This window comes from Corvus hawaiiensis, chromosome 3 (assembly GCF_020740725.1).
Source record: "Corvus hawaiiensis isolate bCorHaw1 chromosome 3, bCorHaw1.pri.cur, whole genome shotgun sequence".
NCBI classification, from domain to species: domain Eukaryota; kingdom Metazoa; phylum Chordata; class Aves; order Passeriformes; family Corvidae; genus Corvus; species Corvus hawaiiensis.
Genome location: NC_063215.1, coordinates 111,740,676 through 111,757,250, shown reverse-complemented (window position 1 = coordinate 111,757,250; position 16,575 = coordinate 111,740,676). Strand labels below are relative to the sequence as shown.

General features: G+C 48.1%; 1 protein-coding gene across 5 annotated transcripts in view; it reads right to left on the bottom strand.

The window, feature by feature from the left end:
* Nucleotides 1-11,676: 11,676 nt before the first annotated feature.
* Nucleotides 11,677-16,575, bottom strand: part of MEIS1 (Meis homeobox 1) — a 108,031-nt gene continuing 103,132 nt past the window's right edge. For 3 of the 5 annotated variants that reach the window (XM_048296111.1, XM_048296112.1, XM_048296110.1), the window contains exons 11-12: nt 16,070-16,159; nt 11,677-13,236 (exon numbers count right to left, since the gene is read on the bottom strand). In XM_048296111.1, coding sequence (XP_048152068.1) covers nt 12,953-13,236; nt 16,070-16,159 — 374 coding nt within the window. In that variant the 3' untranslated portion in view covers nt 11,677-12,952. Of the gene's footprint in view, nt 13,237-15,701; nt 15,798-16,069; nt 16,160-16,575 lie in introns of all 5 variants that reach the window. The other 2 variants (XM_048296114.1, XM_048296113.1) reach the window with 1 other exon arrangement.

Below are 16,575 nucleotides of genomic sequence, written 5' to 3'. Positions count from 1 at the left end.
TATAAAGAAGAAGCCACGGTGATTTAAATCAAGAAATGTATTAAAAATCATTGATTACCAGCCTCACTATTTGCCTACCTTACTCTCATGGCTGAGAGTAAGGAGGCAGGTGGGATAGACTGCAGTTATGTAAGGCCATAAAAAGTCCACTTGAAGCAGACCAGGCTCAGGGGCTGCCAGGCTGCAGCCCACACCCCTGAGGAGGTGGTTTTATGGCACTGCTGGGGCTGTGCCTGGTTCTCTTCGGTCAGAGGTGAACAGATGCATCACTTGGCTGATGATGAGGCCCAGGGACCTTGCTCTGCTCTAATAATAGAAAGTCTACATGACTACATGTCTCCTTGTTTGGGTGCAAAGAAAGACCTGCTAAAAAGTAAAATAAAATAAAATAAAATAAAATAAAATAAAATGCAGTTATTTCTCACTCTCAGTTTCTTCACTGCAAGAGTTTCCTAGCCCTCACGCTGGGAAAAACAGGGGTGCCTCTCCCAAGAGAAATGCTGACCTGTCCCTGCACCCAAATCCATGCTTCCCAGTAACAGCCCAGTGTCCAAGAGCTGCAATTTCCTGCTTTATTCTGTTCCAGTTTTCCCGACCACCCCAAAACGAGACCAGCCCAGGCTGTAGCCACTCCATCTCTGGCAAAGGAGGTGAGCCCCCAGCGTGAGAACATTTTGCCAAAGAAAGAACCAACCCTTCAGCACTCACTTACATAAACAAGATAAGATGTCCTTCCAGCCCAGGCCCCGGGGCTTGTGGCTGGGGCAGGAGGAAGGAAGCTGGGAGGGGAGCCACAGTACTGCTATCCCTGCCAGGCTTGGGAATTGAGAGGTTAAAAGGGCTCCTTCTTCCTCCCCAGGACAAAGATCTTCACCTCAACTGTTCCTACCACATTCAGCAACTTGTTCAGACAATTGTGCAAAGACCGTGTCTTTGGGGCCTCAAGCTGGCACCTCTGTGGGTCTCAAGGGACTTTCCACTGTTCCAAAATAAGTCCTTGCTATCTGCTGTTTCCTGGTGTAAACAATACGCTCCTTGCTGAACACCCTCCAGCTCAGCAGCCTCAGTGCTTGGTGGCTCCTGTACCTATGTTGTCGACACCAGCCACATGGCTGTGCTTGGCAGAGAAATTTGGTAAAAAGCACTGTAGCTCTGTCCCAGGGCAGTATATCCAATATATCCAGTAGGAGATATACAGCAATAATAGAAAAAGAGCATTCTCCTATCATAAACCTGAACTGCACATTTTGGTCACTCCTAGTATCCATGATCCCAAAGCTGAGCTAAAGACCCTCACCAGCAGCTGCCTGAGCTGGACAGCAGAGGAGATCCTTTTTGTCCTCCAGGGTGATGCCCTCTGCTCAATGAGCACGGTGGCCTCAAAGGACAGGGCGATCTGCTCTCAAACCATGGCTGCCAGGTTCAACAGAGATGCAAGGACAGATGCTAAATGAAGCAGACCCCTTGCCTCTCATTTTGGACTCATACCCTATTCTGATATAGTGTGGACATTGATTCAGGGGAAGAGCTGGTCAGATTTTGGCAAAAATCCCACAATATCCTATTGAAATGCAAGTCCTGGCTCCCATTCAGTAGCCAGACAACTCCTCAAACTCAACAGAAAGCTAAATCTGGGTCCAAATCCGGACTCGGCCTCTTTAACATCTCTCTAATTACTGCCGAGTAATTACTGTGCAAGTAACAAACTGCTAACAAGTTCCAATAAAGAAAACGTTTTGTAAGAAGAGAAGGAGGTAGCGGGAGGACTAATTTGCCAGGTAGGAGGTTTTAATGCCATCAGAGAAGATGTTGCTGATCCTTTCGCTAACAAGGCCTGCTGTTAATTCTGCTCTGGGCAAAGGGATTTTAAGACAGGGAAAGAAAGAAAAGGGGGGGCGGGGGGAATAAAAGAAAAGAGCAATCCAGCCAGAGGAAAAAATTTAGGTGGTAGTTTCAGTTTCTGCTGCACTCTGGATTGAGTATGGCTTACTCCCATGCTAGGACGCAAGGCTGTGTGAGAGCTCTGCTGGGCTAGCTTCCAATAAAACCTCTGTGGGTAGCAGCTGGGAACGGAGGTGGAAATCCCACTCACAGGGACTGAGAGAGTAACATTTTAGGGAGAAGCCAGGCCTGCTTTTTCATCACCATTTTGATGCTCACAGCAGTCAGTGGTATCAACTCAAACCATGGGCAGAAATTCACTTCAACAAGTCAGTGATAAGAAAGATAACTACAAAGCACCTCCCATCAAGGGACAAACTGAGGCACCCTAAGCCAGTTTGCCATCCCATTAGGCAGTATCACCCACCCCTGACTCTGCATCACCCCAGGTATCCTTGGAAGCTGAAATCCCATTGATTTGCTGTTCAACTTGTGCTTGGACACATTAGGTACCCTCCAAGAGTAAGGTGGCAACGTCAGACTGAGTGATGATTAGCACATCAAAAGGCATTGAAAAGGGAAGTATGCCGTTAATTTACTCTGGTAAAGACAGTGACAAACTGTGGGGTTTTTATCCTTTATCTCTATCCAGGACACCAGTAGGGGGGAAAGGGGCTTTTTTGAACTCAGGAGGTCTTGCAGGGGATTTCCCAGGCTTGGGAAAAAGTCTTTGGCTGAAGTTTATATTTCTGGTGTTGCATGAGTTATCAGGACCCGATAGGAGCTGACTTAATCCACCATTGTTAGATGCTGGTCAATGCCAGGGATTGTTGCACCTGCCTGCACACACTGCCCTTGTGCTGTCATCAGCAAACAGCTGAGCACTTCAGTAGCAAACCAATTTTATAGCTCTGAAAGACTCTATAGCTTCTCTAAGTACTTGACTCACATTGGGCCTTACAACTACTTTCATCCCCAAAAAGTAAGCTCCTGAGGCTGCAATCCCCATCTGAGCCTTGTTCTCCTCCACACTCTTCCCATATGTACATTTGCCCAAGCATTCACTTTGATGTCTGCACAACATGGATGTTGTTCAGGAAAAGTTATTGGGTGAGTCACTGGGCTGGGATCCTCTGGCAGCTCATCCTCCTCCAGGTAGGCTGAGGAGTGAGGAGCACAAAAACTGCTCATGGGGTTAAAGTAGATTATCCCCTGAAGATCAAACCCCTTTATTGCTCCAGACTATTCAGCATCTCCAGCTGGGTTTGCCAGAAATGCCAAGCTAAGACTCAGCTGCTTGGCCTCTGCATTAAAGAGTGAGTCTAGGAATTAATTTGAAAGGTTAAGCTGTATATAAACCTCTGCAGTATGGCAGATATCAAAGAGCAGCACTGTTGCTTAAAAATTTACTTTTCCAAGCTAGACACAATAATTGGGGAGTGGGAGTGACAATCTAAACCTTGTCTTGAACTGCCAGCTGGTGAATTCCCCACAGGAGGTATCTAGCTCTCCCTCTCAGAGGAGAAAACCTCCCCCACATACCCAAAGAGTCAGAACAGCAGCAGAACCAGACCTGAATCTGGACTGAAAGGAGCAGATTAATTTCTATCTCTCAAGTGGATGCTAAAGTTAACAAAGCCGTTTAAACTTCAGTTCCTGCTAATTATAATTGTTCTTTCTGCACAAATGCATTTATTTTCTCTAGCCACCAGTTCTGCAAACCAGCACTCAGGCAACTAGTCTGTTCAGACACGAGGTTTAACAACTCTACCTTCACACCTTAAGAATTACTGTTACCGAAAAAGCACAGTCGCTGACAGAAGTTACAGCTCACACAGCGTCTCAACATCTAGTAGCGTTGCTAAAGCTAGATCCATTCCTACCTTTGCAAATGTTAAAGGCACTGACTGGGTTTACTTCTGTGAAGCTGATCTGACATAGTAAGAAAAATGTATTTAAATTTATAGTCGCTTGTGTTGAATGTCATGTACGGATGTGCAGGACCTATGTCGTCACAGTCTGGTTCTACCCTTGCAAACATGTTGCTGGGCAAAAAAAATTTGCTCCGGTGATTATGCATTACCTAGATATTAAAATACATTGAGTAGACTATAATAAATACATGCCAGAAAAAATATAAAGAATGTGTGGGAATGCCTATACTTTATCTTAATATTTCTTAGCAAAATAACTTCCTTATGGTGTAATCAAAAATGGAAAGCCAGCACCTAACTAAATTAAGTGCCACAAACATTAATAATGGTTAAAATTACCATTCAATTTATTTTTATGTTGGATGATCTTCAAAGTTGTAGATTGAGAATTGCTGAAACCTTTTAGGGATTTGTTTCTCAAATCAGAATACTTCAGAGATGAAAACATTAACTTGAATTTTAACATATAAAAATCCTTAGTGAAAGGAAATAGATGTATTTTTTACAAAGAAAAAAAAAAAAAGGAGAAGAAAAGAAAAAAGAAAAACTTTAAAAGTTCTCCTGATAGTTACAGATGGTTTAATCTTTGGAACCTATTATGCGTTCATTTTCCCTTCAGCATTAATTATACATAATTACCACCACTTTACCCATACCTTTCAAAAACGAAATCTGTTTACATTTTTCACATACGTTATATAAATGCAAGATTTTTAATGCAGTTTTTCCAGAAACGGGACTTCAATTTACCTTCTGAAGGAAAAGGGGAGCCAATGCGCGGCAAACCGGTTTTATTTAAGGTCCTTTAATATAGCTTAATTACTTCTAAACTCTGGAAGCAATTAGGTTATCACCCTTTGAAGTGCGACAGACGAGTTGCCGTGCTGGGAGGAGAACGCGCGGCGCTGCCCGCTGCTTAAGCGGCTGCTTGCGCGGCGCGCAGCGGCCCGCGCGGCGCAGGGAGATGCGCTCGGCCGCGGCTGGAGGAGGCGGGAGCTGCCCGTCCTGAAGGGACAGCGAAGGCAGGAGGCTGGGGAAATGATAACTCACGTTCGGCTAGAAAGGGAGGTTCTGGTTAAGGCTGAGAGCAGCGCTGATGTTGTAAAAGATTGAGGAGGATTGTTCGCACTTTTCAACCTTATAATTTTACCCTGCGCACAAACCACGAAATTCTACGGCTCAACTCTTCCTCCTTTTTTTTTTTTTTCTTTTCTTCTTTCCCTTCTTTCTCTCTCTTTTCCTCTCTCCCGCCCGTCGCAGATCGCTGTCAGGTGGCTTTTTTCCCGGCCGTGCAAGGATCAAAGCGCCCGGGAGTAGAAGTGCCCATTGTGGGGCTGACACACGATCGCCCTGGGCAGGGGCGCGGGGGCGGCGGCGGGTGCGGGGCACCGGGGCCGCTCCCCCGGGCGCTTCCCCTCGCAAGTGGCATTTCCCCACGGGTTTGAGAGGGTGGGGGTCTTTTATTTGTCCTCCCCCCCCCCCCCCCCCCCCCCCCCCGCTTTCCCTGTGGGGAGGCTCATTACCCAGTTGTTTCATCTCGGTGGTCTCCTCTGCGGGCGCTTCGGAGAGGGGGAATGCCAAGGGAGGGGGCACCTCCCTATCCCCCGACCCCAAATTCTCCGCGCCCGGCAGCAGCTCCATTATTTGCATGTCATGTTTATAACCTGGTGGAAACCAAGACTGATATTTGTGGTCGGGAGAAGATGACTTTCACCTCTACAGATCACTCTCTTAAATAAAAAAGAATTGACCAGCTATGGGCGTAAGCATTTATCTTGAGTTTGCGGTCATTATCTTTATTATATTGCCTCGGCAATAAATAAATCTAGTAGTTACTACCCCACAATAAAACTGTAGTATATGGGACACCTTACTATTACTTTCTTAACAATCTGCCGTCTCTTCACCTCTAAATCTTCCCTGTCTGCCCGACCCGCGCGGGTCGCTCCCGGCCCGCAGGTGCGGAGCCTCCGCGCCGCTGCCTCCGCGCCGCTGCCTCCGCCTCTCCCGCCCTGCCCTCTCTTTTCCCTTTTTCCTGATGATTCCTCCCCGAAGAGGCGCCTGTCGGCCCCCGCAGGTACCATTCCTGCCCGCGGGCTGCCTTCAGCCCCGTGCGCCGCGCGGGCATTCTCGGGGGGCCCCGTCTAGCGTGGGCATCCCCTGGCTGGGCGTCCCTCCGTGGGCATCCCCTCGGGCGGATATCCCCGGGACGGTGGTTCCTTTATGGGCATCCCCCAGCTCAGTGTCCACCTGTGGACATTCCCCGAGTGGGTCTTCCCCGTGGGCAGCCCTCAGGTAGGTGTCCCCCATGGGCTATCCCGCCTGAGCACCCCCTGCCCCGTGGCGCCCACTCCCAGCAGGTGGGACCCGCCTTTGGGATCATCACGCTCCTACATTGCCACCCCAGTCTTTCTACCCCCTACCCCGGCCCACGGCGTAGAGGCAAGGCAGAACCCACGGGCATGCTCCTTTCTTGTCGGGGGCTGCACCTTGACCACCCCCTTTTCTTGCGTGGGGTTTTTTTTTTGGGGGGGGAGAGGGGGGGCCGGGGGCCGGGGAACAGCCCCAGAGCAAAGGCTCAGCAGAGAAGGAAAGCACTGCCGCTGAGCCAGAGAGCTTTCATCACCGCTCCCTGACTCCCGCTGCCTCTCTGGTTCTTTTTTCCCCCCTATTCCATAGGTAAATGTCCACGCAATAATATTTATTTACAGTCAGGATGCTGCACGTATTTTTTTAATTGTATTTTACCAGGGTGATTCCTTCTTGCTTTTAAAACAAGCGGCTTGGAAAAATATTCCCATTTGGGGCAGGAGCAAAGGAGAGGAAAAGGGGGGGTGGCAGCATTTTTATTTATACCTTTGACATTTAAAAGAGCATAATTAATTTGTCCTGCTTGCATTAACATTGTTGAGGAAGGTTTCAGAAAGCAAACCAGCAAAGGGAAGGGGGGAGGAAAAATAGAAGCTCGCCTAGAAAGCTTAGGATTTTTTTTCCCTCTTTCAGATGTGTAATCAATCATTCGAGTAGGAGGCAGCAAAATTGTAAAGATTCGATAGATTAAAATGCAAATGAAAGGTAGAAAAAGAAACATTAACATGGCAATCAAAGATTTAATAATCGTAAATCACGGTGGGGTTTTTTTGTTGCAGCTGCAGTTTGTGTGTTTTTTATGTTTTAATCATGTTCGTTCTATAAATAAATAATTTCTGAAACGAGACTAATTTTTCACTATTTTAACCGTGGGCTATGGCACTAAATATTTTTTTTTTAAAGTATGGATCTCCAGATTGCAAACTATCAGACCAGAAAAAGTGAGAAAATAGCTAAGTTGGATTAGTTCACATTTGAAATTTCAAGTACAATGTCTTCACAGTGCCGACCGCTTCACTTTCCAATTGAAATCCTTATGAAGTTTATTTGGAATCATGAATGTTTACGTCAAAGCAGACAACCGGCTTTTCTTTACAAGGCTAACGGTAGCGCCAACCCTCATTCCTGGAGGAAATACGGAAAAAAAAAAAATATGTGTGTGTATGTGTGTGTGTGTGTGTGTGTGGTTTTTTTTCTTTTCCCTATATATATATATATATATATATATATATATGGAAAAAGAACAATAGCACTTAGGCTGTATTACCTCCAAATTAAAGCGTTGCAAAATTTCCAAGGGAAGATTGAAGAGGGGGAAACCTGGGGAGAGAGCTGATCAATGCGGTGAAGGACAAGCAGAAGAGGATTTGCTCTCCCCCCTCGGTTTAGCGCGGCGCCTGAAAGGGAGGCTCCGCGACTGCCTAGGATGGTTGCGGCAAAATCAGCATCCCTCTGTTCTGGCTCACACAGGTTCGGCTTTGGTACCCCCAAGTCCCGAGTTATGGGGCGCACTGGTTCGTCCCCTGGGAAAATGGCTGGAAAATAATTCTTCAAACTTTTGGGCTCAGTGGATGGAGTTCATTTTGCGCGGCGAGGAGGGGGAGAAGGGAGTTAATCTTTACTTCGTTGGTAATTTTATAGAGCCGAGGGAGAAAAGGGAGAGGCAGAAAATCCCCCGTGGGCTGCTCCGGTTTGGGGGTTTGCAGCAGCGCTTCCCTCTCTATAGAGCTCTCGGCGAAAAGAAACCGGTTCAAAAACCAACTAAATGCGGTAAACGAGCCGCGTTTCTGGCACCTTCTCCTCCTCGCCGAGGGGGCTCATCCCCGTCCTGTTGCCCCCTCCCCAGCTCCCCCGCTGCTCCCGGCAGCGCTCCCCGCCGCCGGACCTTTCCCCGGGGCGGCCGCCACTCCGCCCCGCGGGGCCCCGCGCATTCCCCGCGGCCGATGGGATACTGCGGGGAAGGGGCCCCCGAGGAGCCCCACCGCAGCACCCCCACACCGCCGTTCTCCAGGCAGGTACTCGGGATTTGGGGGTAGAATTCACCCAGTGGTTTTTTTCCAGACAAATCACGTTACACCCACTTTAATTTTTTCCCTTGCTGGAACCCTATCTTTTTTTCCCACTTCCTCTCCCCAGATTAGGGGGTCCAAGCAGGACGGCCCCTCCGGGAGCTGCACTGGCCCTGCACGCCGGCTGCCGGGGCCGCGCTCCGGGCGGTGCCCGGGACTTGTTGTCTGCCAGGCGGGGAGCGGGGCCGGGGGGGTCCGGGGCCGGGAGGGTCCGGGGCCGGGAGGGTCCGGGGGGGCCCCGCCGCCTCCCGCAGCCCCTGACCCCGGCATGCACGGCGCGGCTCCATTGATCATCCCGGCCCGCCACCCCCTCCCTTTATGAGATAATGCAATTACAAACATCAATAAGGAGCTGCGAGGGGAATCATTATGCGGTGACAGTGATAAATGACGGTGCAGAAATAGCATGCTTTTTTTTTCCCCCCCTAACAATCCAGGGGCTTTGGGGGCTGAGCACAGTCACCAAGGTAACAGATGACATCCAAAATGGCACCAAAGGAAAAAAATGAACAGTCTTTCTTTCGCCTTTCACTCTTCTCGCCCTGCTCTTCCAAAAGAGTTAGTTGGGGCTTTGGAAGCAGCTGCCACACAGGCATGCGGGTATTTCCACACGTATTAAAGGGACGGGGAAGGCTTGCTGGCTGTCACACACAAAGCACCAGCCCGGCCCGGGAGCTGAGCAGCCACCTCCAGGAGGCACCGGGAGCTCCCACCCCAGGCGCGATCGCCCCCGCGCAGCGCCACGCACCGCTCATCCCTGCCTGCGGCCGGGGCCAGCCGCCTCCTCCCGGCCCGCGGGAAACGTCCGTTTGTTTTATATATGAATATAAATATAAAATAAATATAAATATATATATATGTTATCATCACGGGCGGCGTAGCAAGGTCAGGCGAGGGGATAAATGATCTATTTTCCACGCAGGTTCAGGACGCGTGGAGCGAGGCCCCAGTAGCGGGAACTTCTCGCGCAACAGCGCCGGGGGTGGAAATATTCACCGCGCGGCCGAAAAGTGCCGCTTCTGAGCCCAAAAAGTACCTGTGGCTGCGGGTGGCACGGCCGACCCGGCAGGGCAGGCACCCCCCAAGGAAGTCCCTCTGCCTGGAGCGGGACTTGGTCCGCCCCGCTCAGCTTGGCTGGAATTTGCTGTCCCCCCAAAAAACCCTCGTGGGTTAAGGGTGCCCAGCCCACAGGAAGGGCAGGCCCCGCGCAGCGGTGCGCTCAAATACCGCGCTGAGGGGTCTGGCCCCTCTCCCGCCTCTGTGAAGGGGTGAGGGGGAGAAAGCGCTGCGGTCGCTTTGCGCGGCACCCCACGCACCCGGCTCCACGGGGCACTGCGCCCGGGGGAGGCACAAAAAGAAAAGGGGGACGCGGGAAATCGGGGCCAATAAAAAAAAAAAACCCAAACCAAAACCAACGAAACAGAGCATCGCCGAAGGCTGTGCAAACTTTAGTCCGGCAGCGCGCAACATCCGCGGCGCTCCTCGGGCGGCCCGGAGCCCCCGCATTCCCCCCCCGCGTCACTCTCCCAAGCCCCCAAGAGATGGCAGTCGAAGACGGCTTTCCTCCTCCTCCTCCTCCTCCTCCTCCTCCTCCTCCTCCTCCTCCTCCTCCTCGTCCTCGTCCTCCTCTGCTCCTCGGCGGCGGGCAGCGGCAGGACAGCGGGGCTGCGAGCCGCCCCCCCGCGCCTTCTCCCGCACTCCGCCCCCGCGCAGCCCCGCGCAGCGCCTCGCGCAGCCCCGCGGGACGCGCAGCCCCCAGGGCCGGAGTGAGGAGCGGAGGCGCAGCCGGGCGGCCCTCCCCGGGCCCCTCCGGGCCCCCCCCGGTGCGGTGAAAGGAGGGTAGCTAGGAAACAGCGAGCGGCCCGAAAAGGCGGAATTTCCAACGTGTAAAATGTTCTTAACGGAGCCATTGAGAGAGTGCAATAAGGCGTGAGGGGGAACTAATCTCCCCATTTAAATGTTTGTGGCAATTTTATCTAAATGAATTTTAATGCTAAACGAGGGATAATTCCCTATTTGTAACCCGTTTACTTCTCTTTCCTGTGCCTCTGAAGCTGTCTAACATCGTGCGATGAACAATAACAATAAAAATACTGTCAAGGCATATTCTTCATTTTGAATGTGTTATAATTACAGCTGATTAAATGTCTTGGGATGTAATCGTGGGTTTAATTTGAAATGTGTCCCCCTCCAAAAAAAAAAAGGTCCCATGGAGGAAGGTCTGCGCCCCACTTCGCTGCGGCTGCGAGGAGAAGGGACGCGTGTGCCCTTGCCTGTGAGAGGGCGGTTTGTTTTTGTCTTTCAAGAAACCTTAAAAAAACCCAAAAAACCCAAACACATAAAAACAAAACAAACAAAACGAAACAAAACAAAACCTAAAAAAAAAAGGCAAAAAAGCAAGCCCCGTTCATTCACGTTTTGGCAGAAAAGTGTCATTACTCCGGCCTCACAAAGAATGAGTCGGGATGTTCAGCCTCCTTGGCAGTGCAGCAGCCCTTTGAAAAAACGGGGGGAAAGGAGGAGAAAAAAAAAAAGAAAAAGAAAGAAAACTCAGAGTTAAAAAAAAAAAAAAAGATGGGGAGGAAGTCCCAACCGGGGGGGAGAGGACCCCCTTTGGTGGCTTGCTTAATTCAGGAAGGTCTGCATTGCCTGCCTGCACCTCTGCCTGCACCCCTGCCTGCCCCTGCCCAGCCCGGGAGTCTGTCCTGAAACATGGCCGGGACACCTCCCGCCGGTGGTGCTGGCTGGCTTGGGAGGGGCTGGGGGGTTTGCATTATTTCGCCTTAATTAAGATATTTGTGTCATTTTCCTAGCCCCAGGAATCTCTATTTTTTCCTCTATAGCTGCGATTTGACTTAAAGCAAACGAGGTCTCAGCCTGAGCAGGCTGGTTGGGGCTCTTTCACTCGCTGGCTGTGGTGCAGAAAGCACAAATGTGTGAGGAAATTGGTTAATGAGGGTCTGCACTGGCCTTGCTCACAGAGGTCCAGCAGCACCTCATCCCCTTACAGATATGCATTGCCCAGGCAATGTTTTCTGGGTTTTATTTTCCTCCTTCCTTAGTATGCTCAGTTCCAGTAAGGAACTCAATAATTAGAACTGTGTTTTAGAACTATAATTTGGGAGGGAGAGGGGGTAACACTACAAATTTCTGTCCAATAATGCCCTACGATATTACATTTATTTACAGGCAACAGTTCCCATCCTGACAATTTATGGTGCAAGTTCCAAGAAGTTTCTTTATGCAGCGTAGCATTACTTTTACATTCTTTAAATATGAAGCTGATATTTAAATAGCAAATGATAGGTAACATCTCCAGAGCCAGCTGAATTTTGTAGCTGCTCGGCTCTCAGTCTGGGATAGAATGGCTACAAATACTGCATGGGGGCAGGAAACAAATTTTGCAGGCAGTGGAGTCACCATGACAAAAAATAATTTGTTTTTATTTTAGATTCAGATTTCATTACTGCACTCAAACTACTACAACTGGGCTTTGAGTTATTATACAATCCAAACTGTTTCAATCAGAAACTCTAAGACTCAGTGTGCAATGATTATTAATAATAATTAGCTCCTTGGTTTCTTGATAGAAAAAGGCTATCAACAAGCATTTGTTTAACCACAACAAAAGTATAATTAGCTTATCCCACTTAGTAAATCTGTATGCATGCCAACTCATACCAAACTGCTACTTTTACAAAAAATTGCAATAATACAGATCATTTTTCCAGTCCTTTTTGCACAAAATTTATTTACAATGTATACATAAATGCTCCATGATGGGACTATGGAAAAAAAAATGCACACATGACCGATGTCTTGCCCAGAAAGAAAGTCAACATATTAAAAATAAATCTTCAGTCCATGTTTTGAGCTGCATAAAACAGGAAGTGATGTACAAGGTGGTGGTTGCTGCATGGGGACAAGGATGCTCTGATGTGACAATTAGGCTTCAAATACACTGCCTTTCCGTTTCCATGCTTCCTCCTACCAGTCTCCTTAAGACACTGCCTGCAACAGCTGATTAATCATTGTTGATGACTGCAGTTTTTCCCATCCTTCCCGATTTACATCTGTTCAGGCCAATTCAAATATGGTGAGTAAATGAATTAGACATGCAAATTCACGCCCCAGGCTAGAAAGAGAGAGAGGGAGAGAGACGGAGAGAAAGGGAGAGAAAGGGAAGAAAGACAGACAGAGGAGGAGAGAGGGGGGAGAGAGAGAGAGTGCGCATGGCTGAAATCCTAGGATAGAAGAAAGATTCTTCTGCCTGACATAGTTATTTTAATGCTCTAAAAATCCTGCAAATAAGCCCTTTCTGTCATTTGCAGGATAAGTGTAAGGCTTCTTTTTTAATGTAAGGAGGCTTCTGGAGGAAGTGAAGAGCTATGGAAACAACACACATAGTGTGGAAAAATTTCACATTTTTTTTAAAAAATCTATAAGAAACAACGTAATATGGATAACAGTATAATAGCATTTTACAATATTTCACTCTTTGTTCTCTTAATGTCTTATATAGGTATTTAGCGTGTCCCCAGAAGTTGACTTCAGTTGGTGTTTTCCTGCTTTTCAGGGTCCCTGTGAAAAATTGGAACGTCCCTTGGTCCAAAGTTGACGCCAAGAACTCCATAGTCATTGCAGAAAGACAATGTTTGAAATCTACCATTGCTGCAGACAACGTGTATTTCCCTTAAGCTACTGAGCATGAATGTCCATCACTTGTCCGCTCACTGCTGGCTCGCCGGTATGAAGCATTGTGGGGCTTGATGCTGACATGGGCATTCCAGGGTGGGGTGGTCCTCCATGCATCATCATCGCTGGGTGGTGAGGGTGTCCAGGAATGTAGGTATGCATGGGGGGGCCATGACGCAGCTGAGCAGGATGGGGGGGCATCTGGGGCGGGGTATAGCTTGGCTGTCCCATATTCATACCCATTGGACTACCCCGAGACACATAATCCCCTGGCATACTTTGCAGCCCTGCAAAGGGAGAGAAAGAGGTGGCGGTGAGTGGTGGGGATTGGCTGCCGACATTGGGCCATGAAGCTGCTCCACACGGGCACAGGGAGGCAGGGCTCCAGCCCGAGGCGGGATGTGGAGTCACGGGCCTGCGAGCGCCATTGCCTCTGTGGAATTGGGAGTCTATGTATGGACTCACAGTGACGGAAACAGGAATGGCCCCCAGGTCAAAAAAAAGCCCAAGAACGTCCTCCCCCTTCCAAATACAGAGTTTTTGGGAGATAAAACAGCTTTCTGCTTTTATGGTTAGAACGTATGCAAAGGAGGTGTTTCTGATCTGGAAGCATGCCAGAGGCAGAGCCAGCCTGAAGACGACTAACGTCACACGGAGAGCTCTCAGGTGGGCTCTATTCCCCATGGCCTTACTCCAGCCACCTGCCTTCGTCTCCCCACTTGTAAAAGCATGCTGGGAATACAAGGCGGAGAATCTGTAGCAGCTAACAAGGGACTTGGGAGGAGCGATGGGTTAAATAGGTGTCAAGGTTTATCAACAGCTATTTATTTAGCTCTTGAGCCTGATATCTTGGAATCTGTCCCAAGTATTTGTGCCATTCAAATAGATGCAATACAGCAGGGACATACATCACTGAACAAAGGCCTCATATGAAGCCGAAATTGATAGGATTACTAAGTATGGTTGCTAAATCAAACTCATATTTTTAGGCACATTAAAATATATACATAATCAATAACAGTTATCAATTATTTCTTTACCCCCCTGATCACCTCTGCAAAAAATCAGACGCGCAACTCAGTCAAACCTTTCAGTGGGTTTGGGAGAACAATCAGAAAAAAATTGGACCTAAAACAATAAAACCTCCTGCTTTCTGTGGGCCTCTGCCTTCTGCTTGGATTGCTGTAGCTGATGGGAACTGACAGGTGTATTGTTTCGGAGAGCTATAAGCTCCATAATCATCAAGGGTGAAAGGCATACGCTATTGCTAAGTAGGTTCAATTGGCTTTAGTTCTAAGTAAGAGCGCGCTGTGAATGCGCCGAACACCTTGGAATCAGGTCTCAAGGCTCTAGCAATGAATAGCTGCTTAATCTAGCCTAAAGGAACAGTTTTGAACTAATGAAAATTGCTTATAAAATATACTGTACTCACAGCTCTTTAATCAAAAAAGATGATAATATTTTTTGTAATAACCTATTAATTTAATTGGTCACGAAGCATAAAATACATCATTTAAATTTAATTGACCCAGAAACTAAGAAACAATATTTAAATTAACTAAGCTAGAAATTTTCATGATGAGGTAATAAGGCTATTGCATTCCCAAGCTCAGAGGAATGTTTTTACAGCTAATTGTTAAAACTTAGTTTTGACTTGGGCTCAGAGAACACTACTACGAAATACACTTGCCCTGGGTAACTTCAAACCCTATGTTAATATAGGCTGGGGGCACAGCAAAGATGCTGAAATAACTCTTTTAACTCCAGAAAGAGAGCAAGAGAAACAGAATCAAGCACCATTTAAACATGGTATCGTGTCTTGGTGTTTCAAATCACTTTACTCTTTAAAAAAAAAAAAAAACACCAAAATTTGTATAATGTATTTTCCCCTAGAAAAAGACAAGAGGGGAAAAAAATACTGCAACAGTTTTTCTAGGCTTTCTTTGCGAGGTCTGCCACTGAAGATTGCATTAATGATCTCTATTTTTGTATACTGAATAAGTCAAATCCATTTGTCACACTGCAAGTGATGGCATACTTAATTTGGATATAGTCAATTAGCCTGGGCTAAGCTCCATAGCCTGCTGCGCACACCTCTATTTTGTATTCTCTCTTTTTCCTTTGCCACACGTAATCCCATTATGACGGACAGACAAAGAGAAATAAACTTGAAAAAAAAAAAAAAAAAAAAATCAAAGTTTCGTCCATCGCTTTCCAAAATGCAACTAAGTGAAGCTGCCGGTTTTTGCTTGGTTTTTTTTTTCCTACCCCATGAGAAGTCTCTGTTTGGCTTTTTTGGTGTCTTGCAGGTTAGCGGGAGAAATGTAACTCATGCATCAACTGCGGTTAGACAGATTTATGACACTTTGGGGACATGCTCTTTCCTCTCCCTGCGCTGCTGCAGACCGCTTACATTTTGCAAATCAGTCTGTTGCCAAGACGACGGGCTCCCCCACCTCCCTGGCTGCTCCTTGTTTTGTCATGTGCTCGGGGATGGATAATAGCATCAATGTATGGCGGCATCGATGTACGGCAGCGTCAATGTACGGCGCGCACGCGGGCGGGGGGTTTGGGAGCTTGGAAAGCTGGAGCTGAACCAGAGGGAGAGAAAACCCAAAGGAGCCCAGGTGTAGGATGGATGGATGGAAAGGAAGGAACAAGCATGAGGCTATGGGCAGGGAGAACATAGGGAAATGCAAGAAGACAAATATCCCTCGGACAAAGTGAGAACAAAGACCTCGTTTGTACTTACTTCCCCCTGGCTTTGCCATTGGTTACCTAGGTGAAGGTTACATGTAGTGCCACTGCCCCTCCATGCCCATATTCATGCCCATTCCACTCATAGGTCCTAGAGGGAGATAAAAATCCAAGAAGATGCCAGAAAATGAGCAAAGTCAACAGATAGTGCCAAAAGCCCCTTTCCAAAACATAGCACGGCAGAGGGTCCAGGACAGCTCAAGCAAGGAGATGCCTGGTTTCTCTCGGTGGCGTGGAAGGCAGGCAGAAGACAGGTGAGGCAAGGCAGGCAGCTGGGATGGCGGCAGAGGGCAGAGGTGTGTTTACCTGCGGTGGCGCAACCGAGGCCACCCGTAGGTGGGCGATGCTGTCCCGGGGGCTTACCTGGCGCTCGGATGCCCATGTGCTGCTGGCCGTCCATCACGAAACCTCCCATTGGCTGCCCGTCGGGGTTGTAGGGTGTTCCTTGACTTACTGGAAAGGTGCAGAACATTTCTTTTTAGCAATAGCCAATAGGGTCACCTCTTCTCATGGCATCAAGACACGACCCCCCCCACCCACAGACTATCAATGCTGGCTCTAAAAAGAGGGGAAAACATCCACTGTGCATATTTAGTGGCTGGCCTAACAAGCATACTTAGTTTTGGCTTAATTTCCTTCTGCAAGTTTGGAAATGAAGTTAGCAAACTGAAATCTTGAGACATGAGGAGCCTTGGCTCCAGCTGCTGCCACTGCTGACGTCAATGCAAAAACCTGCATAGGAGCCGGATTTTATGGCTGGAATAGTCACACTGAAATCTCAGTGTGTTAAATTACGCCCTTGTGCCTTCAAAGGGCAGGACCTGAACACATCCATGCCAGATATTTACGCCTAATGACAAATAATCAAA